Source organism: Dasypus novemcinctus, chromosome 17 (genome assembly GCF_030445035.2).
Source record: "Dasypus novemcinctus isolate mDasNov1 chromosome 17, mDasNov1.1.hap2, whole genome shotgun sequence".
Classification (NCBI taxonomy): Eukaryota; Metazoa; Chordata; class Mammalia; order Cingulata; family Dasypodidae; genus Dasypus; species Dasypus novemcinctus.
The window spans coordinates 99,961,244-99,974,317 of NC_080689.1; the positions used below are offsets into that span (position 1 = coordinate 99,961,244).

The following is a 13,074-nucleotide window of genomic DNA, read 5'->3' on the forward strand; positions in this document are numbered from 1 at the left end:
TTTCCAACTTTACGCCATTATGATAAGAGAAAGTGCTTTGTATAATTTCAATTTTGTTGAATTTATTGAGATCTGCTTTGTGTCCCAACATATGGTCTATCCTGGAGAAAGATCCAGGAGCACTTGGAAAGAATGTATATCCTGCTGTTTTGGAGTGCAATGTTCTGTATATATCTATTAAGTTTAGTCCATTTATCATGCTATTTAAGCTCTCTGTTTCTTTATTGATCTTCTGCCCAGGTGTTCTATCCAATGCTGAGAGTGTTGTATTTAAGTCTCCAACTTTTATTGTAGAGATGTCTATTTCTTCCTTCAGTTTTGCCAGTGTTTGCTTCATTTATCTTGGGACATCCTGGTTAGGTGCACATATATTTATGATTCTTATTCTTCCTGGTGAATCACCCCGTTTATTAATATGTAATGTCCTTCCTTGTCTCTAATAACAGTTTTTCTTTTAAAGTCTATCATCTGATGTAAGTATAGCTACCCCAGCTTTTTTTTTTTTTTTTTTTTTTTTTTTGGTTACTGCATTCGTGAAATGTCTTTTTTCCAGCCTTTCATTTTCAATTTATTGGTATCCTTGGGTCTAAGGTGAGTTTCTTGCATAAAACATATAGATGGCTTATATTTTCTTATCCAGTCTGCCAGTCTGTGTCTTTTGACTGGGGAGTTTAATCCATTAACATACAATGTTATTACTGTAAAGGCAGTTCTTATTTCATCCATTTTGATCTTTGTGTTTTGTTTGTCATTTTTATTTGACACTTTTAGTTACTGTTACTGATACAGTTGTCATTTCTAGACTCTCTTCCAAGCCTCTCTCTCCTGTATTTTCTTTTCAGGTTTTAACACTCCCTTTAGTATTTCTTGCAAAGCTGGTCTTTTTGTTATAAACTCTCTCAGTTTCTGTTTATCTGTAAATATTCTAATTTCATCCTCATCTTTAAAGGATAATATTTCTGGGTATAAAATCCTTGGCTGGCAGTTTTTCTCCTGCAGTGTCTTAAATATAACATACCACTGCCTTCTTGCATCCATGGTTTCTGATGAGAAATCAGCACTTAATCTTATTGGGTATCCCTTATATGTTATGTATTGCTTTTCTTTTGCTGCTCTCAGAATTCTCTCTTTGTCTCTGGCATTTGACATTCTGATTAGTATGTGTCTCAGAGTTGGTCTATTTGGATTTATTCAGATGGGAGTATGTTGTGCATTTGGACATGGATATCTATGTCCTTCAACAGGGTTGGGAAATTTTCCACCATTATTTCTTCAAATATTCCTTCTGTCCCTTTCTCCTTCTCTTCTCCTTCTAGTACACCCATGACATGTGTGTTTGCATGTCTCTTGCTGTCATTTAGTTCCCTGAGACCCTGTTCAATTTTTTCCATTCTTTTCTTCATCTGTTCTTTTGTTTGTTCACTTTTGGAGGCCATGTCTTTAATCTCACTGATCCTTTCTTCTGCTTCCTCAAATCCACTGTTGCATCCCTTCAGTGTATTTTTAATTTCATTTCCATAAGATTGGCTATTTTTCTATGTATGCTTTCATTTCTTTTTTAAAAAAAGATTTATTTATTTATTTATTTCTCTCCCCTTCTCCCCACCACCCCAGTTGTCTGTTCTCTGTGTCTATTTGCTGCATCTTCTTCTTTGTCTGCTTCTGCTATTGTCAGTGGAACGGGAATCTGTGTTTCTTTTTGTTGCATCATCTTGTTGTGTCAGCTCTCCATGTGTGTGGCACCATTCTTGGGCAGGCTGAACTTTCTTTTGTGCTGGGTGGCTCTCCTTATGGGGCACACTCCTTGTGCATGGGGCTTCCTTACATAGCGGACACCCCTGCGTGGCATGGCACTCCTTGTGCACAACAGCACTGCACATGGGCCAGTTTCACATGGGTCAAGGAGGCCTGGGGTTTGAACCATGGACCTCCCATGTGGTAGACAGATGCCCTAACCACGGGACCAAATCCACTTCCCTATGTATGCATTCAAATTCTTCTTTGTGCTTATCCAATGTCTTCTTAATATCCTTAATCTCTTTAGCCATCTCATTGAATTTATTTTATTTTATTTTATTTTAAAGATTTATTTATTTATTTAATTCCCCACCTCCCCCGGTTGTCTGTTCTCTGTGTCTATTTGCTGCATCTTGTTTCTTTGTCTGCTTCTGTTGTCATCAGCAGCATGGGAAGTGTGGATGGTGCCATTCCTGGGCAGGCTGCACTTTCTTTCATGCTGGGCAGCTCTCCTTATGGGGCGCACTCCTTGCATGTGGGGCTCCCCCAAGCGGGGGACACCCCTGAGTGGCAGGGCACTCCTTGTGCGCATCAGCACTGTGCATGGGCCAGCTCCACACGGGTCAAGGAGGCCCGGGGTTTGAACTGCGGGCCTCCCATGTGGTAGACAGACACCCTAACCACTGGGCCAAGTCCGTTTCCCATCACTGAATTTATTAAGGACATTTGTTTGAACATCTAAGATTAGCTGTCTCAACTCCTTTATGTCATCTGCAAGCTTGTCTTGTTCTTTTAATTGGGTCATCTCTTTCTGTTTCTTGGTATAGATTGTAATTTTTTGTTGGTGTTTCTGCATCTGGTTTGCTAGATGTAATTATTCTGAGTACAGTTTCTTCCTTTAGTTTAGGGATTTCTCATCTTTTCTCCCTTGCTGGCTGTGTAGTAGGAGCCAAGGATGTGGTTGGTGCTATAAACTATGGAGGCTGAAGCTGCCCATGTTGCCCCAGGAACTGATGAAATTTCTCCCACCTTTCTCCTTTGTCAGGGTAGGGACAGAGCTGTAGCCATGTATAATAATCCCAGTTGGGTACAAGACTGTCTGTAGTCACCTGGAGACACTGATTAGGATTCACACCCCTTCCTCTCCTACCTTAGGCAGGGATGGAGCTATAGTTTTGGTCAGCAATCTATGCTGTGTGGGTCCAAAATGACCACAATTGCTCAGGTAAACTGATGTATCACTAGACTCTCTCCCTACTGTGAGTGGGAATGGACCCTCTGGAGTGCCCAACAATCTACTCTCTGTGGGCCAAATATGCCTGCAGTTACCCTGAGGGGCTTAGGGAGTACTATCCCTTTTGCCCTTTAGGGAGTGGGAACAGAACCACAAATGCTCAACAGTTCAGTCCTGTAGGCTGAAAGTATCCACCATTGCTCAGAGAGGCTGAGGAAGCACCAGCTCCCTTCTATCCTACTGGGTGGTAGGGGTGGTTTTATGGGTGCTCAACAGTCCCTTTAGGCTGAGAATACCTGCCACTGCCTGGAGAGGTTGAGGAAACACCAGCCCCCTTTTATCCTCTTAAGGCATGAGGTTGGATCACAGGCACCTGACAGTTCAGTCCCTGTTGGCTGAAAGTACCCACCATTGTCCAGAGAGGCTGTGGAGACACCAAAACCCTCCTATCCTATTGGGGGTGGGGGTGGATTCATAGGCATCCAATAGTCCAGTTCATGCAGGCTGGAGATTTGCTGTTTGCCCAAAAAGGCTGTGGAAAGACCAGCCCCCTTCTTTCCTATTGGGGAGTGAGTTTGCTTCCACAAGTAGTTGCCAGACCAGGCTGTGTAGGCCAAAAGCACCTACAGTTACCCAAAGAGGCTGGGTAAATACAGTCCATTTCTTGTCCTATTGGGGATGGAGGTAGAGTCACAGGTGCCCAACAGTCAGAAATGTGCAGCCCAAAACTATTGCCCTGAAAGGTTGAGGCAACACCAGCCCCCTCCTATCCTGTGCAGGGACAGAGGTGGAGATGGTCTCAAAGGCATTCAACAAATCTGTGTGGGCTGAAAACTCCTGCCATTGCCCAGAGAGGCTGAAGATACCCAGTTCTTCTCCTGTTCTCTTGGGGTGTGGGGATGCAGCCCCAAGTGTCTGACTATTTAGCCTCTGCCAGTGGAGAGCACTTGCACTTGCCTGGAGAGCCTGGTGCAGGTCCCACCAGTTACCTCTCTGCTGGAGGTCGGGCTGGAGCCTTGGTTAGGGCTGCAGTCTGATCTTGATGGAAAGAAGCCCATCCCTAACTTCACTGGATTTCAGTCAGCCAGGCTCCTCCTCATGCTGGGGGTGGAGTCAAGATAGCACATACTGTACTCTTTCCCATTTGGACAGGCTCAGACCTTAGCTGGCTCTAGGATGATACTTTAGCCAGCCAAGTACACTAATCAGTAGCTGAGGTCAGTGGACATCTGTCCCTTCCTCCACCATTTATGGGAGCTTTTAATTCCAGCCACAGAATAGCTCCTGAGTTGGCTTGCACCCCTAGACTAGGATGGACACCAGCCTTTCAGCATGGCTTGCAGCGTCCCAGAGAGGTGGTGCAGGTGCCCCCAGCTTCCTCCCTGCTGGAGGTGGGACTGAGCTTTAGGCTAGACCTGCAATCCAACCTGGGTGAAAAGAAGCTGGTCCTTACAAGCACTAATTTTCAGTCAGTGCGGCTTCACCTCATGCCCAGAGTGGAGTCAGAATGTCCGCCACTGGCTTCCCTCTGACCTGGACAGTCTCAAAGTTTAGTTGTTCCTAGGATTCTACTTCAGCCTGTCTAATCCACTAATCAGTAACTGAAGCAGGTGCCACACCATGTTTTCTTCCTGTTTTTATTGGGGGAGATGGAACTTCAACTCCAACCACTGAGTAGCTCCCGAGGTGGCTTGCATGCCATGGGCACCGACCTCCGTGACATGGTGCACTCTACTGACAATTCCTCTGTGCAGATGGGTAGTCTCCTCCTTCCACACCATCAATGATGTTCCAGGATACTCCTCTGGTCTCCTGGGTCCTACAAAAGGTGATTTAGGTAGCTCTGGGTGACCACCAACTTCCCTGTTTCAGGAGCTGACTCCAGGAGCTCCTTATTGTGATGCCATCTTGGCTCCACTGCATTTTGTTTTAATTGGAATAGATACATTCTCCTGATATGGGTTTGCCTTTCCTGCACACAAGGTTCTGCTGAAACTATCATCTGGGGACATATAGAAAACCTAATCCATTGTCATGTTATTCCAGACAGCATTGCTTCTGATAAAGGAACACAATTCACAGCAAATGATGTACAGGAATGGGCACATTCTCATGGAATTCACTGATCGTATCATGTTCTGCATCATCCTGAAGTACCTGATTAATTACACAGTGGAATAACCCTTCGAATACTCAATTACAGCACCAATTATGTGGCAATACCTTGCAGGAGTGGGATAATGTTCTGCAGGAGACTGTGCATGCTCTAATTCAACTTCCATTCAATGGTGCTACTTCTCCCATAGCCAGCATTCATGGGTCTTGGACTCAAGAGGTGGAAATGGGAAAGGGATCACTTACTATTACCCCTAAAGATCCACAAGTGCGGCGGCTTGCTCGGTCGGTAGAGGTGGGGTCTGGCTGCGGACGAGGGGTCGGTCCAGCTCTGGACGAGGGGTCGGTCCCACTTGGGACGAGGGGTCGGTCCGGCAGCAGACGAGGGATCGGTCTCACAAGGGGTTGCGCGGTTTGGCTGACAGGGTCGCCCGGCGAAGCCAGTGACGAAGGGGTCGCCCGGAAAAGCCGGCGACGAAGGGGTCGCCCGGAGAAGCAGGCGACGAACTGGGGACAAGGGAGGCCAGGCCCTTGTCGGGGGCTCTCAGGACTGGAGGGCGCACGGCAGAAGAACTACCGCGGAGACAAGGTAAACACGCAAGTCCACTTTATTGAGGGAGAGGCAACAGTTTTATAGGGGCTGGGGAAGGCTGATTGGTTGAAGCCACGCCCTGTTCTGATTGGTTGCCGGTGAAAGGTCAGTGGGCGGTACCGGACGGGGGAGGGGTGGTGGTTAGGGATTGGCTGTCGCTGTTGCTGGGGGAAGGGGCAGGGTTTAGGGATTGGTGGCTGCTGTTGCTGGGGTGGAGGGCAGACTGGAGTTTCCCGCCCACGCCTGGCTGTTGCTGCTGTCGGGGGGAGGGAAAAGGGCAGACTGGATTTTTCCGCCCACGCCTGGCTGTTGCTGCTGTCGGGGGAGGGGAAAAGGGCAGACTGGAATTTTCTGCCCTGTGCCTGCGCAGGGAGAAGGAAGAAGAAGGGTGCCGCCCCACAAGGCATCGGGTGGCGCCATCTGGGAGGAGGGGCGGCCGCAGAAGCATGGCTGCCGAGAAGGGGAGACCCGAGGGCACTCTGTGCCCATGCCGAGCTCCCTTCAGGGGTGGTGGTGGGCCCGACCAACCACCTTATTATGGGGGCAGCGGAATTAGGCCTACCGCGGCCGCTCCCCTGCCAGGCCAGCAAACCACACTTCAGCCCGAGGGGTGACTGCACACAAGGGAAATTTTTCTTCCTCTCTCTGCAACCTTAACCTCTGCTGACCTACATATCGTAACTCCAAAAGGAGTAGTGCTTCCCATAAGGAAACACGACAACAATTTCAGGTAAGAAAATTATTCTTATCGAGATACCCACTTTTATGGAGCAACGGCCCACTGCATATATGTACAGAAACAAATACTGAGACACCAGGATTTTGAGAAAACAAACAGGAGCTTTATTGCATGGTTGGGTAGAAAGGAAACAAGAAACAAGCTCAAATCTGCGTCTCTGATGTAGGATCAGATGGGTTTTTATGTGGTTGAATAGTTGGTGGAAGAATTATGGCAAAAGTGCAATACCAGGAAGCATGCACAGGAGTTTTCCATGCATGGCCACACATCACATGTTAAGAACCAGTCTAGGCTGGTTCCTGCAAACTTCAGTCTGTTTGTAAATTAAGCTTAATTGTTTGAGGGAGTTGAAGGGGTTTAAAGTGAGGGGGGTTGCTAACTGTATAATGTGTGTGGTAATTTGAAACTGTTATGCACCCTAGGAAAGACAATGTCCTTAGAGCTAAGCCACATCTGTAGGAGCAAATATATTAAAGCAGTGAACTTTTAAATCACATCGGTTAAGGGCCTCTGATTTGATTATTTCAGTAAGGCATGCTCCAGGTGGGTCTTAATCATCTTACTGGAAATCTTTATAAATAAGAAGAATTTGGTGAAACACACAGAGAGAAAGGGCTACAGGAGCTTAAAGAGAACCATGCAGAAACTGAGACAGGAAGTCCCAGAAACCAGAAGCTGAAAATAATGGAACCAGAACAGAAAAAATATGTAGGAGCAGATAGAAAGTCAGAGGACCAAAGAGAAAGCTGGAGGAAGCTGAAAGCTGAAGGCAAGGAGACCACAAGTAGAAGGTAAAGAGAGTAGATGCTGCCATTGTGCTATGCCATGTGACAGGAGTCCAGGATCATCATCAGCAGAGTCATTAAGGAGAGAGCTTCACCTGTTGTCTTGATCTGGACATTTTTCTCAGCTTGTAACTGTAAGCTTATAAATTATTAAATCTCCATTTAAAAAGCCAACACATTCCAGCAGTTTTTGCAAACTAAAACAACATAACTATGGTTTCATTCCTCCCTTGAGTACATTTTTAACAAGTCAATTTTATTGATACATATTAATAAAACACAAGTCCTTCCAAAGTGCACAATCAGTGGTATAATCACATAGTTGTGCCTTCATCCTTTCAATCATTTTATAGTATATTCATTATTCCAGAAAAATAAAAATAAAAAACAAAAACAAAACAAAGCTCATCCTCTTTCAATCTCTCCACAATCTCTCTACAGCTTCCTCTGCTGTACACAGCAGCCATTCTGTTTCCATCTCTCTAGTTTATTTGTATTTATATTTTGTATAAACAGTCTTATATATGTGATATTACCCATATTCATATTGTACTTGAGGTTTCACTATGTTATACAGTCCCATGTTACAATTTTTAGTTTACTTCTAGTAAAACACAAGTCCTTAGACTTTCAATCACTGTCATACCCACAATATAGCTCTGCTAGTTATAAACACCATGTTGCGCTTTCATAATTCCTATTCATTTTCAAATATTTACAAACAACCTTTTTATCAATTTTGTCAAGATTAACCCTCAGCTTTCCATTCTTTACCCTCATTCTATTGTCTACTGATCTATATTTCATTTATTAACTCCATGAGTTTTACAATATATTGAATTAATAACAGCACAATCCTACAGTATTTGTCTGTGTTTGGCTTGTTTCATGCAATATAATATCCTCCAGGTTCATCCATGTTGTTATATGTTTCATGACTTCATTTCTTCTTACACCTGCATAATATTTCATCATGTGTTTATCAGTTGAAGGTCACATGGGTCGTTTCTACCTTTTGGCAATTGTGAATAATTTTGCTTTGAATATCATTATACGATGTCTGCTCATATCTCTGTTCTATGTTCCTCTGAGTATATACCTAGCAGGATTATTACTGGGCCACATGGCAAGTATAGAGTAGATGTACTTTCAACATTCCCACCAACAGTGAATAAGTGTCCTATTTCTCCACATCCTTTCCAACACTTGTTGTTTTCTCTCTTTTAATAGGGGTCATTCTAATACATGTGAAATGATTTCTCATTGTAGTTTTGATTTGCATTTCCCTAATTGTTAGTTTTGCTGAACATCATGTGTATTTTCATGTGTATTTCACCATTTGTATTTCTTCTTTGGACAATTGTATTTTCAAGTCTTTAACCCACTTTTTAAAAGATTTTAAAGATTTAAAGCAAGCCCCCTTGCTGCTTGCTTGCTGTCTGTTCTCTGTGTTCATTTGCTTCATGTTCTTCTGTGTCTGCTTGTCTCCCTTTGTTGCATCCTCTTGCTGCACCAGCTCTCCACTGTGAGTGTGGGCTGTCAGCTCTCTATGGGTGCAGGCCAGCTTGCCTTTACAAGGAGACCCTGGGATGTGAACTCAGGGCTTCCCATATGGTAGATGGGAGCCCAATCAATTGAGCTGCATTTGCTTCCCATGCCCATTTTTTTAATCAGGTAGTTTGTCTTATTGCTGAGTTGTAGTATCTCCTTATATTTCATGAATATTAAACTTTTATTAGATATGTGATTGCTGAATATTTTCTCCCATTGACTCAGCTGCCTTTTTACCCTTTTGACAATGTCCCTTGAGGTGCAAAAGAGTTTAATATTGTAGAGGTCTCATTTATCAATTTTTTGGTTTTGTTGCTCATTCTTTGGGTGTAAGGTTTAAAAAAACACTGCCTACTACATGATTTGAAGATGTTTTCCTACATTTTCCTCTAGGCATCTTATGGTTGCCACTTTTATATTTATGTTTTAGATCTATTTTGAGTTAATATTTGTATAAAGTGTGAGACGGAAGTTCTCTTTCTTTATTTGGATATGCCTATTCAGTTATTCAAACAACATTTGTTGAAAAGACTGTTTTGACCAGTTGGGATGACTTGGATTCCTTGTCATAAATCACTTGAACTTAGATGTGAAGGTCTATTTTTGTATTTTCAATTTAGTTCTATTCATCCATCAATCTGACTTTATGCCAGTACCATGCTGTTTATACCACTGTGGCTAAGTAATATGCTTTAAGTTCAGAAAGTGAGAGTCCTCCAATTGCATTCTTCTATTTAAAGATATTCCTATGATTAGTTTAAAGACTTTCCTTTGGTTTGATTTGGGATAGGTTTTCTTTTCTTTTCCTAATTTCTCTAGGTATGCAGTTATATCTTCAATTTTAGCCATCTCTTCTTTTTTGTGTGTTTTTCCTTTATGAAATAAATTTTATTGATACAATGAATGAAGCTGAAGCATGATATCTAGCTCTGGGATTATTGTGGTCTACTGGAAGGCACTAATATAAAATGAACAATAAAAAGCAGCAAAGATTGTCACATTTTGGAGAACATTTAAAGAACCGTATATCTGAGTAATGATCTGCTAATTATCATAGAAAATAATTGGCATGGCACAGAGCAAATGGCATTGAATTCTACAGAAATTAATTCTACAGAAATTCTACAGAAAATAATGATGAGTAGTACTTACTGTGAAGTTGGAAAATGAAGAAACAGTCCTGCATGTCTTGAGATGTAATGGGCTGAGAGTATGGATGAAGATGAGGATAAATGCAAATGAGTTTTGTATGATGAAAGACAATACAAATCATGTCACAAGAATGGTTTTTACATCACAGAAGTGGCAGAAGTGATTGAAGGACTTCATTTCTTTCAGGGAATGTGTTGATCCACATTTTAGAAGGATAACCTGCACCTTTGTTGACAAAGATTTGAAGAGGACTAGCTGGAAGATGAACCAGAATAGTGTTTTAATTATTCACCTGGGATTCTGAAGTATTTAATCATCAGAAAACATGGTGGTGTGGGAGGAAGAGATATTTCGCTCGCACTAAGACCATTCTGCCACATTAATGCCCACTCTGATTGATCCTAATTGGAAGGAGAATATATTAACTGTTTGGATAAAAAGTACTACTTTCATGGGAAAAAAATTATTCTTGAAAATCACTGAAGTAAATCATCATAGTTGATTCCAGAAAAGAGAAAACGAATCCTGCACTGAGAAAAGGTTTCATGTATGAGATCACTGTTAAATTTTGGAAGAAAAAGAGAATGTACAGACCAATTATATTTAGAAAAATAAAGAACAAAATTGAAATGAAAAATGTAAAAATACTTTAGCCTGGTAAATTAAACAATCAGTGGTACTACCTGAACAAATGAAGTAGGAACAAGGCAGTGTAGTGGTTAAGGGGAAGTTATGAGTACATTTTTGATGTGTGAAAAATGAAGTGCTTATTGCATATTTGCATAAACATGGTGAAGAAAAAGTTGGAAATACAAGACTGGGAGTCATTACATGAGAATGACAATAAAGATTTGATAGTAATAATTAAAGCTAATAATTGATATGACTTCTCCCAGACACACTAAATAAAAGAAGGATTTTTTTTACAAAAGCATGCTGTTATGGTATAACATAAAGAAATATCAATATTTACATGTTGCTAAGTGAGAGGTGCTGATTCAGGACTAGCGGGAAGAATTGTTTAGAAAGGTATGAGAAGCAGCAATGCAGCACCATGGGGAGACATCCTGCAATGGGCCTGGTCACCAGTGTAAAGTATCAGAGGACAGAGGATGATGAGTGATGAAGTGAGGCTCAATCCAACAACAGAATTGAGTTTATGAAGAATCCAGTCTCTAATACTTAATATTTTCTTCAACAATACAGCTTCCGGAGAGCACTTTTCATGTCTTTGTTCCTCAGACAATAGATAACGGGGTTCAAGGTAGGTGTGACAATGGTGTAAAAAATGGAGGCCAGGCGACCCTGATTTGGGGAGTATTGGGAGGCAGATCTCAAGTATGCAAAACTTCCAGTTCCATAGAACAAAATAACTGTAGTGAGGTGAGAGGAACAGGTGGAGAAGGCTTTCCACCTGCCGTCCACAGAGGAGATCCGAGCAATTGTGGAGATGATGCAGGCGTAGGATACAATAGTGAGGGCAAAGGAGCTCATTACGACGCAGCTGCTAATAGCAAAGCCCACTTCCTCATTGATGTGGAAATCAGTGCAGGAAAGTCTCATGATGGGAGGCATGTCACAGAAGAAATGGTCAACAACATTGGGCCCACAGAAGGAGAGGGAGAAGGTATTGACTGTGTGGAAAGCTGAGTACATGGCCCCAGCGACCCAAGCCATGATTACTAGTTCAGAACAAAGTTTGTGACTCATCAGGGAGGAGTAGAGCAAGGGCCTATAAATGGCCAAGCACCGGTCATAGGCCATGGCTGTGAGCAGGAAGCATTCAGTAGAGCCAAGTGTAATAACCATATAGAGCTGAGCTACACACTCCAGGTAGGAAATGACCCCAGAGCCCAAAAGGGAGGTCACCAGGGCCTTGGGGATGGTGACAGAGGTATAGCACATGTCCAGAAAAGACAAGTTCTTCAGGAAGAAATACATGGGGGAGTGGAGACGGCTTTCTCTGATCACAGCTATGATGATGGAAACGTTTCCCAGGAGGCAAAACAAGTAGTCAAACAAGAAAAATAAGATGACTACAAATTTTAATTCCTGGGTATCTGAAAAACCCCTGAGGATGAATTGTGTCACTCTTGTCTGATTAGACATTTTTCATTCCCCTTGGAATTTTATTAGGCTATGCTTATAATAAGTAAGGAAACAGAAATAGGAAACTACCTTGGACCATGACTATGCAGGCAAGTTTTATCTATAAAGGGGCAACTTCTCTCAGTGGAAAAATTATACTTGTTTACTCGTTTAATTATGATATGTCAGTGAATCATGTGATTATTTTGATGACTCAGTTTGCATTGGCTCCAATTCTTCTGTCCTGAGTGAAAGGAAGAGAGAAAACAAAAAGAGAACTGCATAATCTTCTTCCTCTTAAATTTTGGATATCTTTGGTGAGAAGCAGTCCCTGTATTACTCTTCTGTTTATTGAAACATTTTAGCTCTTCCTACTGTTTAAATATTAATTCATTTATTTATGTTTTACAAAAAAAAGAGATATGGATTAAAAAAAGCAGTTCCTTTTAAACATGCTAATTTCACATAGTTTACATAAGACCCCTTTTTTTCCCTCCTAGTTATCACTCTCTATCCAAGTCTCTATAACTGGTGGCAGGTATTTCCTCTGTTTCCCTAAAGAAAGCTATTCTTGAGGAATCTTTCTCAACCGACTGTATATATATAAATCAAATTAAAATGCCTACTTTTAAATGAGTGTATTGACTCTAAAATGATTACCTTCTAGGCATATATTGCACATTGCCTTTTATATATTTAATCTAGGATATATCAGAATGCATAAAACATATATATATATATTTTAATTTCTCTTAAAATATTTTTCCTCCTATACATGATTGTCAAAATGGCTCCTGGTTTTCTGTGTAACTCCTCGTTTCTGGCCATCCCATTCAATGACTAGAGAATCAATTGGGTTCTACCCATTCCACCTATCCTATCACTGTCATCTCTGCTTAATATTGATAATCCCCTACCTGCACCCATAATATAGGTTTTTAAGAGGCCCCCACACTTTCCTACTGCTTCCTTCCAGCCAATTCTACATGTAGTAGTCACTCCTTTTTCTCTCAGTAGCTGAGTTACTTGTAGTATTGCCTGTTAAAGCTCTTTTTGGGGGCTTTATTACTTAAGGAGACAT

General features: G+C 42.0%; 1 protein-coding gene across 1 annotated transcript; it reads right to left on the bottom strand.

Moving 5' to 3' along the window:
- Positions 1 to 11,099: 11,099 nt before the first annotated feature.
- On the bottom strand, positions 11,100 to 12,014 carry LOC101440967 (olfactory receptor 5A2-like). Its single transcript, XM_012523443.2, has one exon. The coding sequence runs from the start codon at positions 12,012 to 12,014 to the stop codon at positions 11,100 to 11,102; it is 915 nt and encodes a 304-aa protein (XP_012378897.1).
- Positions 12,015 to 13,074: the final 1,060 nt, after the last annotated feature.